At 36.6% G+C, this 26307-nt stretch overlaps 1 protein-coding gene across 1 annotated transcript; it reads left to right on the top strand.

Moving 5' to 3' along the window:
* The first annotated feature begins 17838 nt into the window (after positions 1–17838).
* ppp1r32 (protein phosphatase 1, regulatory subunit 32) lies at positions 17839–25406 on the top strand. The gene is given in 12 exon segments (XM_052120277.1): positions 17839–17978; positions 18280–18397; positions 19503–19620; positions 19743–19887; positions 19994–20081; positions 20134–20213; positions 20321–20386; positions 22796–22882; positions 22993–23073; positions 24902–24996; positions 25185–25271; positions 25367–25406. Coding segments are annotated over 11 exon segments (975 nt in total). The 5' UTR covers positions 17839–17978; positions 18280–18285; the 3' UTR covers positions 25383–25406.
* The last annotated feature ends 901 nt before the right edge of the window (positions 25407–26307 follow it).

Consider the following 26307-nt stretch of genomic DNA (forward strand, 5'->3'; position numbering starts at 1 on the left):
CATCAGAGTTTGTGCAGCCATTCTGGAGATACTGTTCCGGCAGCACCAGATGGCTGCTCTCAAATCGCACTTGCGGTACTTTGATGGCATACGTCATGATGACACGCCGGTGACGGGCAAAATTTCTAACTGACATGCATTGCTTCAAGTACGGCGCTAATCAGTCTGCGCAACGCAGCATAAAGTCGAACACACCTATTGAGGTATTTGTTGTCATTTGAGTAAAAAAAAAAAAAAAGATGGCGGCCAATGTTGTAGCGGCGCTAATGTGCCTGTTATTCATTTTGAGAGCGTTAAAGATTTTAAAAATAAATGTAACTTTGTGCAACCTATACATTGCATTCCTTCAAACGCAACGCAAAGTTTACTTGGAAATGCTGTCCGGCAACGAAACACTAGGACAATTGCAATTCAGCTGCTTCACAGAACAACAATTTCTTTGCATGAGCAGTAAGGGAATTTAAGGGTTTTCTTGCGTTTTAGTGTGGACGAGCAACTTATGGAAAAAGCTTGATAAAATGGCATTTTCAAATGTATCCGGATTAATGTGGACAACCTTTGATGAAGATCGTGATTAATTGGAAAATCAATATATCTTCACCCAGCCCTCCTTACAATGTCCATACTAATACTTTAGCTTTAGCTATTTTTTATGCCTCTCATCCACACTAGAATGACATTTTCTTCCACCAAAAACAGTGTTTTTAAAATGCTTTATTACTGCATATTTTGGAAAACGATTACGTTATAAAACTTCTGGCCTAGGAACATGGCATATGAATTTGTCAACCGGTTTCTTGTTGTCTGTGTTAATCAACAGCATACATCTTAAGCATCTTAAAGAGATAGTTCACCTAAAATTGAAAATCTTCAGTGGAACACATCCAAGTAGGCAGAAGAGCCTGTCACCATTTGCTTCCTCTGATTTTTTTTCATACAATAAAACTGAATGGTGACTGAGGCCTAACATCTCTTTGTGTTCCACAAAAGACAGAAAGTCACACTAGTTTGGATTAATGTGAGGGTGAGTAAATGATGACAGAATTTTATTTTTTGGGCAAACTATCCCTTTAAGTAGTTTTTGAAGTGGAAAATTCTTTTAATTTAGAAGTGAAAGAATTTATTACTAAGTGTCCAGACACAAATTAATATCGCCCCAGACAATCGCACAATGGGTGAAGACGTGCGGTCTAAAAATAGCATACAGTAGGTGTTGAGATGACATAATGGGAGCAAGTTTGTGAGTTTGATGCAGGTTGTATCTGCTTTCAAATATTAGCTTAGATACTGCTCAAGAGCCGAGTCAAAACACCATGATGACAACCAGCTGAGCTAGACACACTCGCTTTAGTCCAGCATGTGTGGAACAAGTACACACACTGTATTTTTCCCATATGCTGCTGCCTGGTGTGCTTGGTGAGGCTTATCGATTTCATCCACTCGCTCTAGAAAATTACAGCACAAAACCTAAAAACCAGAACCCTCTGGCGTAATTCTCACCAAATCAAAGTCTGTTCATACACAGCTGTTCTGTTCTTATGAGTTGGCTCTTATTATTGCTGTTTGCTAAGGCAAGCTATTACTATTGCTCATAATTAAGGACGCAAGAATGTGAATGCAGACGCTCCATTTTGCATGTAATTTTGTTACAAAATGCACCAGACAAGCACACGTTGCATACCCAACGGGTTTTCTCTTTCAAGCCAAATAATGTCTTGTGGAGCAAAGGTTTGAAGAGAATATTGCGGAGCAAGAAAGTCAAAGTTTATGTCCTCATTCATTAAACTGGGAGTAATTGGCACGTAATTGATGATAGGCAAACGTTGCGTACACCCAAGATTTGTTTGTTAAAAGTATTTTAGTTATTCCAAACATTTGTAAATTGGGCGTACATATATGCATGTTCATTCACAATTATCATAACTGATGCCCATACGACATGACAGGACTAAATTTACAAAATGCATACATTTAAATTGTAATCTAATAAAGATTTGTGATAGTGTGCAAGACTTTTTGTATTTTGTGTCGTACGCACCTGCCCGCAACACCCAGGTGTGCAAGAGGTGTTTCTTTGTTGGTTTAACAGCATTAAGATATATTTTATAATTGAACATGATTTATCGGTGTCTATACTGAATTATCACGTTAAACATTATTTATTTACCTATTTACCTCATACAGATTTCCTTGACCTGCAGACGCATTCCTTGTCTGTGCTTATTGTCAGCACATGTGCCGGCCATTGACTGAACTCGGAGTATCACAAACCATTGTAGCGTGAATGCGTTGAATGCGTTCGTATTCGCTTGCAGTCAGAAAAGTATACTTTGGAAGGCACTGCGGTCGGCCAGTATATCCAGGCCTTAAGTATTCAATTGTAGAGCATAACCTGTCCCTCAAATCACGTACGGACATAAATGATACCTCAAATCATGCGACATGTTGAGGAAGTGTGTTCTATTAATTTTCTTATGATTTATGATGACGTGGCGGACAATAAAGCAGCCGAAAAAATCCATACTGGCACAAGAATATCAAATGTGACATTGGAAGGTATGGAAAAAGTTTTTAAGCTCCAACATTACGGCACGAGTTTTTCACAAGCAAGCACCACTCTAAATTTAGTTACAACATATTATGGTAATGTATAGGCAATAATATCTGTTTTCCTTCAGCTCAGCACTTTGAGTTTAACACACATCATTGCCCTGAAGCCACTTCTAAAATGCAAACACAGATTTTAATTACTGGGTTCTACTGCACTGCGTTGATTATGTTGGATGGAGGAGTGCTGACCCAATGAAAGAGCTCGAGTAATGAAACTCTCTCAGACTAATAAAACGTATATTTGTTCAGAATAGACAGGAGAATATTAACAGATCATTATTTTGCTGTCTGGAGGGGCTCTTTCACTCTCCCTGACACATTTTTCCACGGCGAAGTACCCTTGAAGTCTCAACACACACTTAATGTGTACAGTCTGACTCAATGTATTTATTCATGTATTTTTTGCCAACTTTGTACAGTGTAAAAAAAACTATAAATCTATGAAAAATAACAGTACTGTATAGATTTAGCTGCCTGTGAAAGAGTCACAGAATAGTGTCGATAGAGGTTAACAGCATAGATTTGATCTAAAGCCAGTTAAACATGCTTTCTGTGAAACCGAAGGATGCCACATGACGTTTTTATATTCTTGCTTTCTTTCCTCGTTGTCATTTCTGTTTAGGTTTACCTAGTGGCATTGTAAGGTGTGTTGTTTACTTTCTATTAGTTGTTCATTTGTTGACAAACACAGCAAGGTTCAAGCGCCCGGGAGAGTGCTTTGGGAACGCAGAGCGGAGATGGCGAAGAATTTGCGTCCATCTTTTCTCTGATGATCAAGAGTTCGTAATACATTAGTATGTCAGTTATACTTACGTAGGATCAAACTCACTTGTCCTTGTCTATATGTGTGTCCTGTGTTAGATTTGTACCACTCATGTACCATTTTTAGCTTTCCTATTCTCTCCTGCTTCTCACCATAAACACAGGTGGGGGTACAGATAGTTTGACTGATAACATTTCTTACATGTCATCTAAACAGAGGCATTGTTAACAAACCTAGACTAACAGATGGCTAGCAATCTGTCGTTTTGTTTTTTAACTGTGACAGATAACGGCAATGTGCAAATCAGTGTTTAGTATGTACGCGTCTGTTTATATAAGTGTATGTTTATCCATTAAAATGCTATATATGTGTGTCTTTAAGAAGTGTCGAAGCTGGGCTAGCATTCCAGATGCCTCACTATTCCTTAAGCCCTTTCTTTTCCTCATACTTTTCAAAAAAACTTCAAACATTCCATGATTGGTATTACAGAACGCCACCGTAGAGTCTTAAGCGTAGCATATGTGTGTACAATGCGTGAACAAAGGTTCTTGAATGGGTTACTTGTCGTACGACGCGCAACTTTTGCCAGTATTTGGTCAAATATCCAGATATTTTACATGTACACCCTTGTGTAGAATTGTAACAGAGAATTAAAGAAGGTTGTTTCCCATCATGCGTCTTGTGGCGTGTTATAGCGACTAAAAAGCATGCAGCGGATGTTTGGGAATTTGTTCCTAAAGGGGGCGGTAGAGAGTTTATTGGGGTTTATGGGGGCTTGAGTTGGAGGTGTCTGAGATGTTTGCCCAGCAAGATGACTGTAAAGCGTTCCCAATTTGTAGCCTCTCCTGTTTTTTTGGCCGAGCGGACTGTGATCTTATTGGATGTTTTTTTGTTTCTTTGTTTTTTCTGCCCTACCCATACCCTTCCATGTGATTGGATGTGAGGGTGGGCGGAGCTAAGGAGCACAGTTCTTACTATGTTCCATAATAAACTAGAGAAAATAATTTGTACACCTTCTGGCGTGGAGACTTTATTCAATGTTACTTTTTCCCTGTTTCTAGTATTTTATCGAAAATTGGCTTAATGCATATCCTGGTCATTTATCATTTTCACATGCATTATTCATCTATTTAATTCATATCTGGATGTGAAATAATATGGTTTTGTAATCTTAATTGTGTAATTGTCTATAAATGGAGTACAATGAATCATTTGCAAGACAAATATTGCTGAATTTATCAACATGCAATGTAATGCATGTGAAATAATGTGTCATGCTCAAGTAATATTGAGATAGAGTGTGTTATTAATTTTAGCATGGGATATGCATTTGCCACAGTAAAACACTGTCTGTGTGTGTGCATGCTGTAGATTTCTGTAAACAAATAGCTTTGCCGCTAGGGATGGGAATTATAAGGAATTTAATGATTCTGGCTTTGATTTATCTTATTAATTCTCATTCCTTAATGGTTCTGGTCATGATTATATTAGTCTTTTTGAAGAAAAAAACAAGAAAAGATGCACATTATTGTTAAGACAACAGCTCTGATGTGAATGCTGCATCAGAATTATTTGATTAAATGTAAATATTAAAAATGGGTTATTCCATTATAATTCTGTAGCAAGACTACAGGTCAAAATAATAACTTTATAAAGGTGTCAGCATCTTTATTTTATTTTTGAACTATGTTCTAAAAAACATAGTACATCAACTACCCTTATTGCATTACATGCAAATAGTCCAAATATGGGAAAATCACTTTTTTGTGTTGTTTTTTCCAAAGTTGGAGTGCCTATAACTTCCGAAGTATTAAAGATATCTAAATATCCTTTTAGATTTTGGTTCTGAACAAACTTCGCTTTTTGCATTGTAATTTCAAAGGCCCTGTATGGTTAAATCCCAGAGATATGGGGCTCTCAGTGTGGCTCCATGCATAATTTTACACATTTTCACTGGTTGAATACCAAATGTGGGACACTTGATATAAAGATAAAGATCTTGATTTTCGAGAGTCAAAAAATTAACTATTTTTAAGAATAAGCGATACATGTGGCTCTTCAGTGCGAAATATACATCTGCAAAGCTCTGAATATGTTAAAGGGTTAATATTTTGATTATCATTTATGTATATCTTTCACCAGTAAAAAATATATATCAAAAACACAATTTTGAGACGGGGACCTAAAGTCATTAGTTCGTAATTAAATAAAAAATTATGCAGCATTTAATTGCAGATTGTATTACAGTAATTCATCTTCATCTTATTAGATTGCATTCCAGAACCATTACAGAACATGTCACAAAAAGCAATTAGTTTCAGTATTTTTTCTATTTTTTATTATGCAATTCCTGAATTCAAAAGAACTCGATTTTTGCTTACAATCAGAAAAGCGTGAGTGTGTTTGTTTGAATTAAGTCAGGCGATGCTCAGCAAAACAGTTGGTCCTGCAATTATCAAGCTAAGATTTGTCAAAACATCTGTACGACAGACAGTGTGGGGGAAAAAGAGAGGAGGAGCAGACAAAGAATGCAAGAGAAGCAGGATGGGACAGTCAAAGAGAGTCACGGATGAGAAGTATATAAATAGAAAGGGAGGCTAAAGGTGAATAAAGCATGCACGCAAAACACAGTGTTCCAAGGTCCTGCAGACTACATGCTGAGCACTCATCCCTTTTTGAATCATAGCACGCATCCAAACCCACCCGGTTCGGCAGGAGCTCGATTATGACATCACTGAGGACTAATATTAGACACACTTCATCCACACCTTTATCTTTCTCTCCATCTGTCTCTCCAATTCCCTCTGTTGTTTCTACCGTCTTTTTTTTTCTCTAGCTACGTTCACACAGCAGTACAATATGGTTGTCAGTCCTGTTTGGAGTACTAACTATGGTTCCTAAATAGATTTGTTCTCCCTTAGCATCTTAGGGAATTTGTTTTTGTCACTGTGACCTTTTGGTTTGCTCACTGGGCTTTTGTAAGGCACTATTATTTCAAAAGACAGTATGATATATGTAATGTGAAAGGTGTGGATGTTTCTTCAACTTTGGGCACTTTCATTTCCCAGGGGTTAATTTTCATAAAAACGAACAGATTACATTTTTTTTCTTTATGTTATAGATCAATCCTTTGGCAACACCGGAACCGTGCGCAAACAAAAAACTTTTATTGGATTCTATGGTTGAAAAATGACTTCGAGTGCTCTAGTAGACGGCTCTGGCTTCAAGCCATCAGCAGGGCAGACTGGACTGAAGAGATCATTTAAACTCACGGCTTTGCAGCAAGCATTTATAGCGAACATTATTTCAGGTAATAATCGTTTTATCGTCTAATCAGTCAAATCTAACACAACAGTTTGTTGTCTTTCTGCCACCACTGTGCACACCCTGACATTTTTGCAAACAATGGTACTGGTCTATATGACGGTCTTATTAAAACTGGCTTGGAAATTTTTTTCCAGACCTTCTTTATTTACTTTTTGTGCTTTACGAATGCCTTTATGTACAGATTTGACTGTTTTAGCCTTGTCCCAGAGCCAGATTTTCAGTATTAAAACTATGAAAATCCATTATATAAATAAAAAAGGATTACTATGATCATCAATGTGACAAGTGATAATTTAAGATAAATATCACTTGTGAGCAGATTGTTACCAAAAATATGCTAAATTATATTTAATTGTGTTTGTTTAGGATACATAAAATGTTAGCTATGAAATTAGCCTGAGCAAGGCAAAGGAGTCAAAAATGTTACAAATTTAATTTCCATCAGCGTCATTTCTAGCACAGAATTCAATTAAACACAATACAGAATTTAAGATGGTGGGAATTTTCATGACATAAAATGACATAAATCTCCTGTGCTGCATGTACATAGATTATTGAACATTGTTAGTGGACCAAAAACAAATATTGAGTGTAAAACATTTTTAACAAGTCTTTCTGGAAGTCCACGGAGTTAAAAGAGCACAAAGTTGAAGAAACATCCATATATCACTATCTGCTTAGCGATAATCACTGGTTGAATAACCCACCTATTGAACTGTATAATAAATGGACATACCTAATCTACTAAAGGGACATTAAATATTGATCTACAAATATGTAGGAAACCAGTTGCCTGGAAATTAAAGAGAGGATTGACTTAAATAAATATGGTTGTGACTCCCAAAAACTGTGTAAATGTATTCTATCTAAGAATTCCTTTATTTCCCTTTTATCTTCTTCCTCTCTGTGGCACCTGAATAGAGGCATCTTTTTAAATTCCTGAGCCAAACCTCTACATGTTTCTCTCTTCCTTTCTCCATCTGTCTTACTCACATTGTATTGTATGCTGCGAAGGACACAAGCATTCTCTGTTCAGAAATGATATTTCCTGGAAACTGAGAGTCCAGACACACTGCAAGTACCAGCAGCCCCCTAAGGACAGATGGAGAGAGAGAAAGAGAGAGATAGGGGGAGACAGGGTGAGACAATGAAAGACGGATGGGATATGAGTGTGAAAATGTGAGCGTTTGCAGACGAGAGACGAGGTGCTGAAAGACTTGCACTCCAGAGATGGAAAGAGTGAAGACTGAAGAAATAGATTAGAAGCGGAGAAAGAAATGCATTTCTGTCAAACAGGGAGATAAAATGAGTATCTGGTATATTTTGTGTTGTACACAGTCGCCTTTTGTTTTACACGAAAGATGCTAAAATGTAATTAGAAATGAGAGGTTTAAGAATGTTTAAGAAATAGATGGGAAGGAGAGTAAGATGGAAAGAGAAAGAAAGAGGCCATGCAACAGAAGGAATTATTTCTGATGAGCCTCAAGCAAAACAAACACACCATGATTGATCTACCATGAAAGAAATGGCTTTAAACTGGAGATTACTTTCACTAACATACACAACACACCACACACACACTAACAGAAAACAAAAATGTAACAGAAATGTAAAAATCTGAGCACAGTTATTGCTGAAGTTCAGAACAATATTGTGTTTGAGACATGGTATTTTGTTGCATCTTTTTTATCTTTAGAAATAGTTATTTCACACTTTACATGCCCACTTTTACTTCCCTTAAGTGTTACAAACATGTGTGTTTGTGTCTATGTTTCTAACACCAGGTAGTTCTTTTCATGGCAGTCCAGTTTACCTCTCATCAAATTGGGAGACCGAAATCTCCTAGACTGTTCGTTAAACTTCAGTACTACTGTACACTATTAATCTCTAGTAAAATCTGACATGATTGGTATCAAATTTTGCTGCCGCAGGTTTCGTCTTAACAGGTATGACTTCCTGTCATTACGATATTTTCTTTATTACAGTATTTTTTTTCTGTATTACAATATGAAAAAATATATTTTTTATTATTATTATTTAAATCGCCATAAATTAAAGGCAGTGCAATAAATACTACCTTAATGTATAAATACTAGGACTGTCATTTTAATACATTCATTTAATGAAATTATATATATATATATATATATATATATATATATATATATATATATATATATATACCACATAAAAAATATTATGCCATTTTTTTTGTTTTTAATTGTATTTTATTAAAATATATTTGGGGGCATTTTTCAGCAAATATCAATATATGTGATTAATTGCGATTTAATTAATTCGTATGTAATTCGATTAAAATCTGCATTTGATTGACAGCCCTTATGAATTACATTTTAATTGTGTATTTATTTATTTTTCAAATTACAGAAATTAAAATGACATTTTTTTGCATGTGAGATTTCATGAAAATATTGTCACTATGTAAAAATATTGATTGTCCTAAAAAACAAAATTGTAACAGAAAAATTATTATTGCTTTTGATTTGATGGTGAAATCTGACCTGTACATGGTTTTGATAGGTTTCATGAGTCTCATACCTGCTTTAGGAGTCATTATCGGTTTTTATTTTTATTAATTTTGTTTTCAAAAGACTGAACATTTTTATTAAAGAGATGCAGCTTATAGAGTCCACTGTCACCTCTAATCACAAAACCAAACCTCTATATGCCATTTTCGGTTGTGGCTTGGAAATCAGCGAGAAATTGTGATTTATGTGGCAATATGCAGGGCTTGGGGAGGGAAAACAATCTTGTCACTTCTCAGGCACTGTTTTTATATTCTAAGTCATCTGTGATTTTTCTTAAATAGGTTGAAAATGTCAAAGATGAATTGTTTGAGGCAGATGTCAGTCATATGTGCCAGTCTCAACCACAGAGATCATCTATGACAAGGTAAAGGCAAATGGCTTCTGGGCCAATGACTGGAACATAGTGTTCCCATCCAGAACTGAGTGTGACATTCTGTCTGCAGTCTACACTTTTCTGGATACGACCAGGATCAAATGGAAGCTGCAGTGGTGCAAAAATGGGGTATGCTGCATATGCAACCCGTTGATGTGGCTCCGCACAAAAGGAGGCACCGAATCAACCTCAAAGGGGGCACTCAAACAGGGTTTTTGCAAAGACGGTGTAATGTGTAATTCACTGGGAAAAATGGCTGACAGAGCTTACACCATCTTTAAACCAAGCTATAAAAAATGCACCAGGAACTGGTGAAATTCTGTGAAGTTTGGATTAGTTCTGCGTGTACAGATTTTGAGTAAGACTGAATATGACAGAAATCCCACATTAGGATTAAGTTTAAAATTCAAAACTCTGCCCTCAGTTTGCTGGGGGACATAAAATGTAGCCCTGACAACAAGCCAAAAATGTGTTAAGTCAACACACTCTCACAAGCAAACAATTTTTATTATACACCACAAAAACTCCAATCTGGTGCCATAAGGGGCCGTTTACACTTCCATCTGTGCTGTTTTCAATTGTTTTCCCATGTAAACATGCACTAGACAGACATCTTTGGGTGTTGTACCACGTCTCGCAGTTTTTGTTAAAAATGTTACAAATAAATACAAATTAATTAGGGGTTAACCTTTCACAACGGGTCACCTTTCACAATATATTATACTAAGATAGATAGATAGATAGATAGATAGATAGATAGATAGATAGATAGATAGATAGATAGATAGATAGATAGATAGATAGATAGTATAATATAACTATACTAATATGTTTATAATTGCGGATAAATACACATATTTGTTTGTCATTCAAACACGATAATATCCAAAGAGGCTTGACTTATCTGAACTTGCCTCACGTCACATGCTTGTTCAATTTACTTAATTAATTAATTAACCAAAGCAACATAATTAAAGAACATTTTGTCACAACTTGATTTCATTGCATTCTATCTATTTAAATTTGTAAAATGAAAGTTTACTTAATCCATATGTGTTGGGACTACATGAATACTTTTTGTGGTGCTAATGTAGAATTGATGAAACTGGGCAGGGGATTTCCATTTCAATTTTAAAATTGAGTGTTATTAGGGGTTTCAAGCACGAAGATGGGCGCTATGATAAAGCTAAAGACATTTTGGGCCATAACTCCTGAACCGTATGTCACAGACTTAAGTACCTTATATCTTTAGAATCCTTGGCTCTAGTCGATATCATCTCAAAAATGTTTCCGCCATTTTGGATTTTTTGCAAAACCCACTTTTTCGAACTAGTCCTAGCCCATTTGCCTGATCAGAACAAACAAGTGCAGAAAGATTTTCTAGATTCCCCATTGTCAATAATTGTCCAAAAAATGTGAACTTTCGATTCATCGTCAGAATGGGACACCAAAACGTACGAAGCGAGTGTGGCCACTTCTACCCTTGAACGGAATGAGACATTTTCACAAAAGACACATGTAAAAGATCAATGAGGACACATGAAAAATTGTGCACCTCAGCCACTTGGTGGCACTATACCAATGACAAAGGTTAAAACATCTCTAACCACGGAAACCGTTTGTCCAGCCTACTAGAAGTTTTGCATGCAGAGTCATTGTCCAAGGTGCCATCAAGGTCTATGAAGACAGTCGCATATCTTGAAAAACACGGCAACCATTAACCAATCAAATTTTAGCAGCTATTAGATAAGGTTAAAAAATGCCAATCTGAACGAAACGTGGTAGGCCTATTTGTCTCTTGGCCCAGAAGGTCTGTGCAAAATGTGAAAAAAAAATGCATGTGAATGGTTGCATACACTGCGGTGTTTCACACAGACACACGTTATTCATATCAATTGATAGATCTCCTCATTTTGAACAACTTTGTCTCAAGAGCAATTGGTGTGAATCAAATCGTATGTTAATTATTAAAGATTCTTTAAAAAAACGTATTTTTCTAACTAGTCCTATGCCATTCAGCTGATTGAAACCAAACAGCACAGAAAGAGTCTTTATAGTCCCAATATCTATAATTATCAATAAAAAGTTTCAACTTTTGATTCTTCATCGTAATGGTACACCAAAAGGCATGAAGTGACCGTGGCCAATTTTACTTAAATTGTTATAACTCTTGAATGGAAAGAGATATTATCACCAAATTAGGACACTTATGTAGGAGGTCAATCTGAGGACACATGCTAAACATTTCACACATCGGCCTTTTGGTGGTGCTATAACAGTTAGGAATATAAGAAATGCCATATCTCTGTGCTACCTAACCTGATGATTCTGAAAATTAAGGCACTTTATAATTGTTTTAGGTGCCAACAGACTATCTAATTAATACTTAATAGCTGTTGCATATGTACTTAAGGCCCCTTAAATGCTTGAACCCCTTTAAATGCTGCTTGCAGCTATGTTTTGTGCAAGATGAAGATAAAGTGGTATACTTGTTAGTGTTCAATGATTTATGAAGAGATTTAGAAGAGTTTCTGTTGTGTTGGAGTTTTGGGGATATCATTATGGTGAAGAGTGGAGCTTTAGACAGAGGGGCGGTTAAAATGATGGACTTGATCCTTCTAAACTGGAGAGTAATTTCAATGCCGTGACACGCTTTACACACAGCAGGTGCCATGGTGATTATGAGGACTACTTGATGTGTGACATGGACAAGGCCATACAGACTGTAAACAGTTATTCAAAATGTCTATGACTGCCTTCATAACAATACATTAACTCTCCCATACACACTCTCTCCAGACAGTAGATATTTCATAAAAGTCATATGAACAGTATGGGATATATGACACCATGAAACAAGGGGCAAGACTGCAGACACAAGTCTGCTTTTCCATTTTAAAAGATCAACATTGCCACCCTGTGGACACATACATGCAGTTGCTTAGACCTGTAGGACTGATCCACTTTAAAGTCTCTTATATTTGCCAATCGCCATCTGTTTATGTGACGTCAGAGGATTATATATGATGAACATCTCACACAAATTCTCAAGAGGCATAAAAAAAATAGATTAAAGCAATTATGAAATGTTGAGAGCAGGCGGACAGTCTCAAAGCGGCCTTGTTTTTAAGAGACTTAAACTCATTATAATGACATTTTTGACTGATATGGGATTATTAGCATTTTTAATAATTATGTTTATGATTATTTGTTAGCTAGGCCAACTCCTCATCCATAACTGTTTTGGACACACTGTGTTGAATTTTAAATACTATTTATCTATAGTCAACAGTCAGTCATAGGATATTGGGTCATTTGGTGCCTTTTTTAGTTTTAAGAGTTATGGTATTTATGATGGTTAATTTACTTGTTAACCATTTGAATAGGCTTATTAAATACAGGTGAAACTCGAAAAATTAGAATATTGTGCAAAAGTTCATTAATTTCAGTAATTCAACTTAAAAGGTGAAACTAATATATTATATAGACTCATTACAAGCAAAGTAAGATATTTCAAGCCTTTATTTGATATAATTTTGATGATTATGGCTTACAGCTTATGAAAACCCCAAATTCAGAATCTCAGAAAATTAGAATATTACATGAAATCAATAAAAAAAAGGATTTTAAATACAGAAATGTCGGCCCTCTGAAAAGTATAATCATGCATATGTACTCAGTACTTGGTTTGGGCCCCTTTTGCATTAATTACTGCCTCAATGCGGCGTGGCATGGATGCTATCAGCCTGTGGCACTGCTGAGGTGTTATGGAAGACCAAGATGCTTCAATAGCGGCCTTCAGCTCTTCTGCATTGTTTGGTCTCATGTCTCTTATCTTTCTCTTGGCAATGCCCCATAGATTCTCTATGGGTTCAGGTCAGGCGAGTTTGCTGGCCAATCAAGCACAGTAATACCATGGTCACTGAACCAGGTTTTGGTACTTTTGGCAGTGTGGGCAGGTGCCAAGTCCTGCTGGAAAATTAAGTCAGCATCTCCATAAAGCTTGTCTGCTGAAGGAAGCATGAAGTGCTCTAAAATGTCCCGGTAGACGGCTGCGTTGACTCTGGACTTAATAAAGCACAGTGGACCAACACCAGCCGATGACATGGCTCCCCAAACCAACACAGACTGTGGAAACTTCACACTGGACTTCAAGCATCTTGGATCGTGTGCCTCTCCATTCTTCCTCCAGACTCTGGGACCTTGGTTTCCAAATGAGATGCAAAATTTGCTCTCATCAGAAAAGAGGACTTTGGACCACTGAGCAACAGACCAGTTCTTTTTTCTTTAGCCCAGGTAAGACGTTTGACATTTGAAGCCCATGTCCAGGACCCGTCTGTGTGTGGTGGCTCTTGATGCAGTAACTCCAGCCTCAGTCCACTCCTTGTGAAGCTCCCCACACATTTGAATGGCCTTTTCCTGACAATCCTCTCCAGGCTACGGTCATCCCTGCTGCTTGTGCACCTTTTTCTTCCACACTTTTCCCTTCCACTTAACTTTCTATTAATGTGCTTTGATACAGCACTTTGAGAACATCCAACTTCTTTTGCAATGACCTTTTGAGGCTTTCCCTCCTTGTGGAGGGTGTCAATGATGGTTTTCTGCACAACTGTCAGGTCAGCAGTCTTCCCCATGATTGTGAATTCAACTGAACCAGACTGAGAGACCATTTAAAGGCTCAGGAACCCTTTGCAGGTGTTTAGCTGATTAGAGTGTGACACTTTGAGCTACAATACTGAACCTTTTCACAATATTCTAATTTTCTGAGATTCTGAATTTGGGGTTTTCATAAGCTGTAAGCCATAATCATCAAAATTATATCAAATAAAGGCTTGAAATATCTTACTTTGCTTGTAATGAGTCTATATAATAAATTAGTTTCACCTTTTAAGTTGAATTACTGAAATTAATGAACTTTTGCCCGATATTCTAATTTTTCGAGTTTCACCTGTAGAATAAAGATCATTTATAATGTTACACACTGCTTTGGGCCTAAAGTCAAATTCTTAATAAATTCAATAATTTACAAGTGTCATTTCATAATTTCACCTAAACTGCATCTAAAACATGTTTGACGAAAATAAACTGTTACTCCGTTGAATTTCTACACTAACTTAGAACTTTAGTAGGTACACCTGTACACCTACTTACTCAATTATCTAATCAGCCAATCATGTGGCAGCAGTGCGCTGCATAAAATCATGCAGATCCGGGTCAGGAGCTTCAGTTAATGTTCACATCAACCATCAGAATGGGGATAAAATGTGATTTCAGTTATTTGGACTGTGGCATGATTGTTGGTGCCAGATGGGCTGATTTGAGAATTTCTGTAAATGCTGATCTCCTGGGATTTTTACACACAACAGTCTCTAGAATTTACTCCGAATGGTGTCAAAAACAAAACAAAACAAAATTTAGAATAAAGGTCAATAGAGAATGGCCAGACTGGTTTGAGCTGACAGAAAGTCTTCAGTAACTCAGATATCCCCACAATTGTACAGAGTGGTTATCTGAGTTACCGAAGACTTTCTGTCAGCTAAAACCAGTCTGTTCATTCTGATATGAACATGTCGAACCTTTGGGCAGATGGGCAGCAGAAGACCACATCGGGCACTTTATTATGTTCCTAATAAAGTGCTCAGTGAGTGTACATTTGTTTCCCATACTTTTAATTGTTTAGTGTATATTATCTCATTAGCAATGTATTCTTTTGTTTTAAATGTGTAATTTTAACACTGACAGCGGAGGTTTGTTGTGTGTCCCTTGATTTGATTGTCCACCTCTTGTCATAAAACTGTGGCCATTAATTTCAGATGTATTTTATAATGTCACACTTTTGAGGTTGTTTGGAGTGTGTAACTCTTCTGTTTTATTTCTGTTTTCCTTTATTTTGTGATGCTAGTCATATGTTGCCAAGCATTAAATGTCCACCCTGTTATATGAATAAATTCAATGTAATTTAAAATGCCAATACATTTATGTTAACAGAAATATAATAATCAATATACAGGGACGCAAACTCATGAGAGGAGAAAAAGGTGAGCAAGTAAGCAGGTGTTCCAGGTGTAGGCTATATTTTCAGTCAATTTGTTTGTTGTATTTAAAGCTTTTTTCAAGTATTTAAGCTTATAGTAACCCTTTAAAGTGATTTTAACACATGTGCGACCTTCGGGACATTTTTGTATTTTTCATTTTTGTTTTTTCGATCATTTTGGCTGTATTAATGCCAACGGCATACATTTTGCCAAAGGCACTTTGGGGAATTTTGACACTTTGTATACAAAATAGTTACACTCAGGACCTTTAGGACAAAAATGTCCACATTAAAACTGCAATATTATAAGTCAGTGAAAGTGGAAAATAATATTAATATATAATATTTTTATGGCAGTTTTTTGACGCAGGCATTTTTGTCCTCTAAGGACCTCTGAGTAACTTTTTTTAATTTATGCACAAGGGTTATATAGTAAAATGATGAAAACTCTACCAAACAATTTGGGCAAATTAGCTTCAGAAAAGGTGACTTTAGCTGGAAGGTGAGTAGTTTGCATCACTGAATATACTATACATATACTATATACAGTGCATCCGGAAAGTATTCACAGTGCTTCACTTTTTCCTCAATTATTTTCCTAAAAATTCTACAAACAATACCCTATAATGACAATGTGAAAAAAGTTTGTTTGAAATCTTTGCAAATGTATTAATAGTAGAGAAGGGCCTTAGTCAGGGAGGTGACCAAGAACCCGATGGTCACTCTGACAGAGCTCCAGCATTTCTCTGTGGAGAGAGGAGAACCTTCCAGAAGAACAACAATCAATGCAGCACTACACCAATCAGGCCTGTCCTCAGTAAAAGGCACATGATAGCCCGCCTGGAGTTTGCCAAAAGGCACCTGAAGGACTCTCAGACCATGGGAAACAAAATTCTCTGGTCTGATGAAACAAAGCTTGGACTCTTTGGCTTGAATGGGAAGCATCATGTCTGGAGGAAACCAGGAACCACTCATCACCTGGCCAATACCATCCGTAGAGTAAAGCATGGTGGTGGCAGCATCATGCTGTGGGGATGTTTTTCAGCAGCAGGAACTGGGAGACTAGTCAGGATTGAGGGAAAGATGAATGCAGCAATGCACAGAGACATCCTTGAAAACCTGCTCCAGAGCGCTCTGGACCTCAGACTGGGGTGAAGGTTCATCTTCCAACAGGACAACGACCCTTAGCATACAGCCAAGATAACAAAGGAGTGGCTACGGGACAACTCTGTGAATGTCCTTGAGTGGCCCAGCCAGAGCCCAGACTTAAACCAGATTGAACATCTCAGGAGAGATCTGAAAATGGCAGTGCACCGATGCTCCCCATCCAACCTGATGGAGCTTGAGAGGTCCTGTAAAGAAGAATGGGAGAAACTGTCCAAAAATAGGTGTGCCAAGCTTGTAGCATCATACACAAAAAAGACTTGAGGCTGTAATTGGTGCCAAAGGTGCTTCAACAAAGTATTGAGCAAAAGCTGTGAATACTTATGTACATGTGATTTTTTTCATTTTTTATTTTTTTTTAATTTGCAAAGATTTCAAACAAACTTCTTTCATGTTGTCATTATGGGGTATTGTTTGTAGAATTTTGAGGAAAATAATGAATTTAATCCATTTTGGAATAAGGCTTTAACATAAAAAATTTTTTGGAAAAAGTTAAGCGCTGTGAATACTTTCCGGATTCACTGTATAATAAGTCTGCAAATAGTTAGCTTAATATTTTTCACAGACTATTTAGAAGCTAATTTAACCAACTGAATGTCCACCTAACCCAATGAACATTTGAATTTGTTAATTAAATCATGACTATATGATTGTAAAATATTTCAAATGTCCCCTTAATGAAAAACTTAAAGATATCTATAAAAGTATGTTTCATTTTTCAAAAGTTTCAAACCCGAAAGGGATTTGGGCTGCAAATTAGCCTTTGGCTAGAAGCTTGTATGTGGAGCATCGGATGATTGAAATTGTAGCAGTTTCTGCATTGTCCCTGTTAAATAAACTTATAAATAAATAAAAGGGGCCATAATTTAAAGGAACGACCTTTTCACACTCGTCTTGTAAAGGTGTTTTCCAACGTGCACGGCCGTTTTTGCTTTAGAGTCTCTTACCTTTAATCTCCACCAGATTCGCCTCAGTTTTTATGAGAATATTGTTTAAAACTGTCGTCACCTCACTTTCCCGCGTCGTGCCACACAATACTGAGGCGCGTGACTATCCCGTCTTTGTTTGTCCTGGTAACGGTTCCCTGGAGAGCGCGAGGACAAAAAACGACTCTTCGCGCGCACAGAAATGCTGTTTTGGCGCTCTGATGAGTGACAGGTAACGGTCGAATCGGTCTGTTTGTTTTTATCTAAACGATTGAATTCGGTTAAATTGTTGATTGCAAATACATTTATTAATACTTAAAGAAACAAAAATAAAATTAACACAAATATTTTGTTTGTTGTTCAAAGAACCCTCAGGTCCGTATTTAAATTATGTCAAATTAAGGTAAACGGGCAAATCCTTAGGTGTGTCAAAATATGAGATTTAAACTGACATGTTCCTGTTTTGAGTGCAATAATTTGGGATAATTATGTCACAGTATGTGTTCGATTGTTAGGGTTCATTTTTGGGTTAGTCACAGATGGTTGGACCCTTGGACACAGCCAATCTTTCGCTTGAAATGGGCAGACCAGGAGTCCGCCTGACTAACACCGGTCTTGACCAATACTGCACCACCTACAGACAGTCTTATGGTGAGAACACTCACCTTACTTTTAGTATAACTTTAATTCCAACTATATTTTGACCATTTTTTTTAAACAACATAAATTCCAGGGTCAACAATCAACAAAGGTTGTAGACAACAAATGCACAGTATATTGCAGACTCTATTGGTGCATATTGGTATTTTAGCCAATATTAGCTTTCTTCTTTACCAGAATATGTCTGATTAAGCCAATAATGGAGGCTGACAATCATACAGTAGCTTATTTGTTTCATATCCAACTTGAAATGAACCGAGAAGTGTTACTGAGTTATATTGTACTTAAAGGGATAGTTCACCCAAACAAGAAAATTCATGTATTCATCATCATGCCATCCCAGATGATTTTTCTTCTTGTTGAACACAAATATAGATTCTTAGCAGAATATCTCATTACTGTAGGTTCATTCTATACTAGTGAATGGTGGTCAGAACTTAGAAGCCCAAAAAATTACATAAAGGCCACGTAAATGAAATCCAGTGGTTTAATCCATGTCTTCAGAAGTGATATGATAGGTGTGGGTGAGAAACAGATAATTTTTTTAGTCCTTTTTCACTATAAATGTCCACTTTCTAATTTTCTTTTGTTTTTGGCAGTTCGCATTCTTTGTGCATATCGCCACCTACAGGGCAAGGAGGAGGATTTTTTGTAAAAAGGATTTAAATATTGACCTGTCTCTCTCCCACACCTATCATATTGCTTCTGAAAATATGGATTAAACCACTGGAGTCTCATGGATTGCTTTTACGTGGCCTTTATGTCATTTTGGAGCTTCAATGTTCTGGCCAACATTCCTACGGAGCTGAAATATTCTTCCAAAAATCTTCATTTGTGTTCAGCAGAAGACAGAAATTCATACACATATGGGACGGCATGAGGGTGAGAAAACACTTGAGATAATTTTTATGTTTGTGTGAACTATCCCTTTAATCAAATCAAATCACATTATTGTCACACTACCATGTACACAAGTGCAACAGTAGGTGAAATTCTTGTGATTAATTAATGAATATATGTAGTTAAATACATGTTCACAATCTGGTTTTAAAAGTTGTTGTTGTGTCTATCATTAATTGTATCCTCTTTTTTCCAGGTCAGGAGTTATTTCAGTCATGTCTAGGTCATCGCTCTTGGACGGGTTACTCTTCAAACCACCGTCCTGTTCTGTACTACAGCTCCAGTTTGGATCGCTATGATAATCCACAGTTTGGGTATGACACGCTACACAAGAAAGCTATTTTACTTCAAGTGTAAACCACATATTCATTCCAAAACATCTTTGCCCTCCACTAAACATTTTAGATACTTTTATTATTCTTTCCTTTTGTCTTAGCCACTCATTGATGGACCGTTTTGAGTCTCAGTCTAAGCGTCATTATCAGAATCTGGTTCTGTCTAATGGGACAGAGTCTTTGGCCTGCTTTGGGTCCAGAAACAGAAAGAGTGGATATTTGCAACCCGACCCTCAGCCAAGACCTGTAAGAGCCAAACTCGCTTATAGAAATACAGCAGGTTTCGAGAGCTTGTACCATGTCACGTTACCTTGGTGTCATTGTTCTGGTACTCTTTCTTTTTCTCTCATAGAGGGCAGGATCCTTTCAAACAGAATATAAAGGCACTTACATTCCTCACCATCTCAGAGTTTTAGGTAAGTAAATGGTGACCGGTGTTAGTCTGAAGGTGAAGTATGCAATTTATTCGCTGTTAAAATACTTTGTATTTAGTTGGACCCAGAGAGGAGAGTGGATACACCGAGGGAACCAGTCTGCAGCTAAACACTTTCCTACCTCAAAACATTAACATGGTGTGTGTATGTGCACAGAATCTGTTGGACTAGTCATGACATAGTCACAATCAAATCCTTTTTCCAATGCTGACTCTCTGCTCAAATTGGGTGTTCATGGTTGTCAGGACGACGCTCGTAGGACACAGGAAAGTGTGATGAGGACTGACTTCCTGCCCAGATCTTTCCTACAGGTAGTCCCTGGTTTCTTTTGCCCTGTTTGCTATTACTCTATCCTTCAATATCACCATTATTCATACTTTTTTTCTCACAACCACTCACTCTTCTGCTATGCTATACATTCCATACAAATAAGCCATGCATTGCATATAAGAGGCATTACAGGACATGCTAGCTACTGTACAACACTCATGCCAAAACAACATAGTAAACAAATAGATATTTAGAAAGTAGGGCTTCACATCATATTTATAATAAAGAATCAATAACACGAATATGCATGATTTGTTTTTCCATCAACATGGCAGCCAAAATGAATAATGAAGAATAACCACTGTCTTACCTAAAGCAGCAAAGTTCAACACTTGAACCTGTATCATATCTGTCATCATGTGCTGTGCCCATCGACAATGCCAGAGTCACCTTATGATGTTTTTCAAAAGTGAGGATAAAATTCAGTGGGGAATGCCAGCCTAACATGTTCAAGTAATAAGTCTGATGAATAAATTAATATTTTTCACTTAAGTCATCTCAGTGCTCGCTTGTTTTGGGTTGATCCACGGTAAAACAGACGCCATAATTTCAAAGGCATATGTTGATACAACTTGAATGGAATCTTTTTAGTGCTACCAAAATGTCATAAAAATGTTTTGTTTAATGAACCAAATTACTTGTTTATTATAAAACAAAAATAGAATATTAAATAGAAACTAATACATTTTCTATTCATGCACAATCGATGTGCACAAAACCTCTGATCCAGAATCAGCTTTTCTCATCCCATTCTCCCAGTTACGGTGAGCTGTAACATGGAGCAGTTCTGCTGCATAAGTCAGTGAACTGAGCGAGTATTTCACCCTGTGTATCATGTCATGGCCAGTGGAAGACTATTCTTTTATTCCCTCTGCTTAAACGCATTTACACATTTTTTAATGCAGTGTGTATTAACATATGAATCAATCGCGTTTCACTCGACCGAATGTTTACCTCATTTTATGCTAAAACACGCAATTTTCCCTGCTTGTATAGCTACTGCTTATGTGCATTAGCGAGTTGATGGACAGGCGATGTCTGTATCTAAAATGTGATTAACTCTTTTACCTGCAAGGTGGGACTTCCTTTCTACAACCATTGACTGTTGGGTGCTAGAGCTTCTTGGTTGAGCGTTCCAATTTCTCCCATTCATTTAAATAGAAGTGACTCATCTCTGCTAAATAATCTCTGGCCTCACACTCTATAGAACTACAATGCCCATCATGCACCTCGTCCCCTCCCCCAAGTTTGCACACATTTACTCCTGATTTTTCACAATACAGGAAAAGTAGAGGTGTACAAAAGCAACAACGTTACTTTATTTAAAAATTAACTCTGATATTATGGTCTAAAAGAAAAGATATCGCTATACTTTACTCGTTAATTGAAAAAGCAATCTGATAACGTAACACGTGATACTTGTACATGTTTTAGTGACCGGTGGGCACACATCTATAGGGGAGAACGGTGCAAGTTGTAACACTTTTTACTCCTGTGAATATTTCTCAGGGTAGGTTTATTATAAGTTGAAATATCTTGAAGTCTTGGCTACAAATAAAAGCTTTAGGTGTAGGTTTTAAGTGAATATTGGGGGGTTACAGGGAAAGTCCCCACCATCATAACCACCAAAACAAAATGTACACCTCTCCTGCAATCTATACATGCACTAAAGTTTTTCAGCAGAAGTTAGAGTAAAACAATTATGAAGCACAAAATTGTTAATACAACAAGATTGGAAAAGATTTGGACAACAAATATTGTAATTCATAAATTGCATACATTTATGAGATTTAAAACACATGTGACAACATACCCCAATTAAAATTAAAATTACATTTGTCCTGAGAGCACATTTAAACCTGTCAGTAAAAATCTGCTTACATAATATGGTTGATTCTTGTCTTACTCAAGCTAAATAAAAAATATGATGATAGTGAAAATTTACTTTTGGAGGGTAGAATTCACAAAAATCTTTCTAAATTTACAGAGTTTTGAACTAGATGTTAGAGAAACACACATTTGTGTAATTGGACTTTTGACTCAAAATCTTATCGTTACTGAGATATAGCTCTTTTTTTCCCCTTCTTCCCCTATATAGAATCTCCTATAAAAAGTCTATGCAAAGTTGGTTGTGTTCCCTCTGACAGCTTAAGCTGCCGAGTACATTTCTAAGTAAACACAAAGAAATGGCAGTAAAATTAAACACTCTGAATAACACACTATCCATCAAGTTGTCAAAAGCTCTTTCAAAATATATCTTCTTGAACACCGCTTGTTTTGAAAATATCTATGGGAAAAAGAGTGGTATTTTAAAACAATGGTTGAGACTTCACATGCACATGGGGTTAAATGGGTTAATGGGCATTTGCATGTGTTTTTGTGTGTATCAGGGCAATGGAGCATTACCAAAACTTGCTTCTCGTGCACTTCGAGAAACTGGCTACACAAGAGACACACAAAAGCCTCTGGCCAGTTCAGTGAGTATCTCTCTCTCTCTCTCTCTCTTTCTGTCAAGATCAGTGTTCTAAAACTAAGACTACAGCAAGTTGTCTGACCTGCGATCAGCATTTCTATGTTCTGCCCACAGGCCTCTGTCCTGAGTAACTCAAATGAGGACTGCAAACTGAAGATCAGACCTGCCGTAGCTAGATGGTCCGCTGGGCCGACGGTAAAACTGACTTTTCTTTCATTGACCCCATGATTAGTAAACCATGAAAACTGTACTTTTTTGTTTATACTAGGGATGGGTGATACCACTTGTTTTCTTTCCGATCCGATGCCAATTACTGTGAAGGCAAATATCGCTGATACCGATACCAATACAATAAATGATTGCTTGTGTCATTCAGCATTTCCATTGTTAAGATGAGCGGACGAAGAAATAAATACAATCATGACACTATTTGCTTGTATAGTTCACTTAATTTTTTGTTACATTGAATCTTGTGAAACAGTGATTTTCATTGAAAATTTTAAATAAAATAGTTTAGGAAAAGCTTTTATTAGTCTATTGTTATTTGTTTTTTTTGAGGAATGATCACCTTGTTACAACATTAGTATCAGAAGTATCAATATTTTGTTTGTACGTGACATTTAAATGTATATTTAAAGAGATATTTCACCCAAAAATGAAAATAGTGTCATCATGTAGTTCCAAATTGGGCTGCACGTTGTCTTAAATTTATCGGAAATGTACCCTTTCGTGATTTGCATATCGCAAAAGCTTGCGATAACGTAATCATTTTAATACAGTAACGTTCAAGGCAATGCAGATAGCAGAGAATAGACTGAGTGTACAGTTGTCACTTGGTGTGTGTGCATGCAGTGTGTATAGGCGCTTACTCAAATGATGAAGCATATCAAATATTTTGCATATGCAGCTAACTGGCACTGTCCTGTGCTTTCACTCTTGAGTTGTGTGTGCAGATAATAATGAGACCAGATGCTAGTATACAAACTCAAACTTGGCTTGTTTACTGGCTGCTGTGGTCTGCGTGGATATATCAATGGATTGGTTTCAATGAATGTATTGTCCAGTAAATCATTCCTCTCAGTCTCAAGTTCAGCTACTGGACATAATTTTTCAAAATAAAAGTCCCACATTTAATGAATACATTAATACGAACATGAATTACAGTGATAATATAAAATATTTTACAACAAAGGTTATTTTAGGATATCCCAGAATATTGTGAAATCAACTTTATATTCATATGCTTTTTGCAAAAAAATACAAACAATTCAAATTGTAATATCTGCTACATAGCTAATGGTACAACTGTACATACTATAAGCATTCTATGCTCAATTTGGAACAAAATAGAACTATGTTTGTGATCTCTGGTATAGATGGTCCTTTTTTATTCTAGTAAACTTTATTTGGGCAGTGGGGGTTCTGATTGTCCACGCTACGATGATGTCATCATAGGATTATCGTTCGGCATTTTTCCATCAACTTTTTGCATATCAAATTTTTCCTCCATATTCTACAGACATTGTTTCAAATCCAACAATTACAAAAAATAAAAATACTCCATACATATTTTGGGGTATATGCCAAGTCTTCTGAAGTTATACACTAGCGTTGAGTCAGGAATAGACTGAAATGTAATCAGACTGAAAATCTTCCCTTCCACCGTAGCTCTCAAATTTAAATTGCGTTTGCATACTGTACATTAAAAAATGGCACATAATGTCAAAAAGTATTTTTTTTACAGTTAAAACATAATCAGTAAAATAAAACTATATTTTCAATTATTTCCTCATTTGCCAAATATCCATTAGGTAATAACCAAGATGTACCCTCCTTGAAGAACAAGTTATTTATAGTACTGTAGCTATTATAAATTGCAAAATTCCATTCCTATATAAGAGACGTGTGAATGTTACAATGGCACTCAAAATAGAATTCAAACCATGAAATATTTTGTATGTGCCTCTGCTTTAAGAGGGATTTCTGGAATGTTTTGCTCTACTGTGCATTCTGTATTCAACAGAGCTCATCAGGATTCATTCTGAACGCCCCCAACATTGCAAGCCTTTCACACACGCCAGCCTATCCGCAACACTTCCTCACACACTACCAAAGCAAGTGAGTCACGTCTGTCTGTGTGTATTGGTACTTGACTGGTAACATTGATTGCTCTTTTATTTAAAATTAGTGTTTTTGTGCCATGTAGACATGAATGACACAAGGTTTTGTTAGGATCAAGTGAAACTTTGTGTGTATTCTGATTGGTATAAAAGACAGTTTCAGCCTTATATAATTGCTGCATTCAGATTTTGTAAGCAGCAGAGAGCAAACTGGGTGAGAGGGGGCATACAGAGACAAAGAAAGAGTGGTTACAGTGGACGAGACACAGACAGGTACATATGCTCTCACATAAACACAAACATGTACACCTGTTAGTGACATACATCTGAACACATGTTAATAAAGTCTTTCTGTCTCTCTCACACAGGTTAATTTTGAGTTGAAATAACATCTTGGCTTCACAATAAACCTGAAAATTTATTCAATTTTAATACCGCTGTGTTTCTCTGCATAATCTAACCTGATCATTTCCAGGTTAAATTATGTATTTATATATTTAGCTGTGTTTGCTAAGGCAAGCATCACTATATAAAGTCCAACAGTCTGGTTCCGGAAGTTAAAATCCCATTCATTTTCTCAATTCACCAATCAGAGAATGGCGGCAAACAAAGTGCGCCAAAAGAGCTCTGCAGTGACCGCCCACTTCCATGATGCACTGTGAATGACGCAATCAAATCACACTCCCTACACTCTCAAACTTCTTGTATATACCTGAATATTTTGTAATATAATTTAAATACACTGTTACTAATAATCAACAACTTAAAATCAATATTTTAATATTTTGATTAATTAGTTGACGATGCTTCATGGGACTGTAGTTCATTGCCTCATGAAAGACGTTAAGTACACAGTCTTGTGTCTTTTTTGTCCGATTTTTTTTTTTGGCATCAAATCAACGTTTGTAATGTTGTGATTCACCTCAGAGCTGTTTGGTTTGGTTCATGGATTACAACTCTTTTATAAAGGATTTTATGAAATCTCTATGGAAAAAATGTATTTAAAAAAAAATACTTCCAGAACCAATATGGCTGAAAAAGTGGGCGAGCACTGTTGCTCATACTAGGTATTAAAATTTGGTGCGTAATTTATCCCATGCCATTTGTGCTATGAATGAAAGAATACCTCAAATCGTCTGACTTGATGAGGAGAGCTATTACTTTTCTATGCGACCAGACTTGTGACTTTTGTGGGAAAGTTTTGGGAAAAGTAAGACACTGAACAACTTCAAACAAGATGGGTGACAGCGGGCACTCAACAGAGGTTTTCTTCATTGAAAATATTTGCATATTAGAAGAATACAATGCT

The sequence above is a fragment of the Xyrauchen texanus genome, chromosome 46 (genome assembly GCF_025860055.1).
Source record: "Xyrauchen texanus isolate HMW12.3.18 chromosome 46, RBS_HiC_50CHRs, whole genome shotgun sequence".
NCBI classification, from domain to species: domain Eukaryota; kingdom Metazoa; phylum Chordata; class Actinopteri; order Cypriniformes; family Catostomidae; genus Xyrauchen; species Xyrauchen texanus.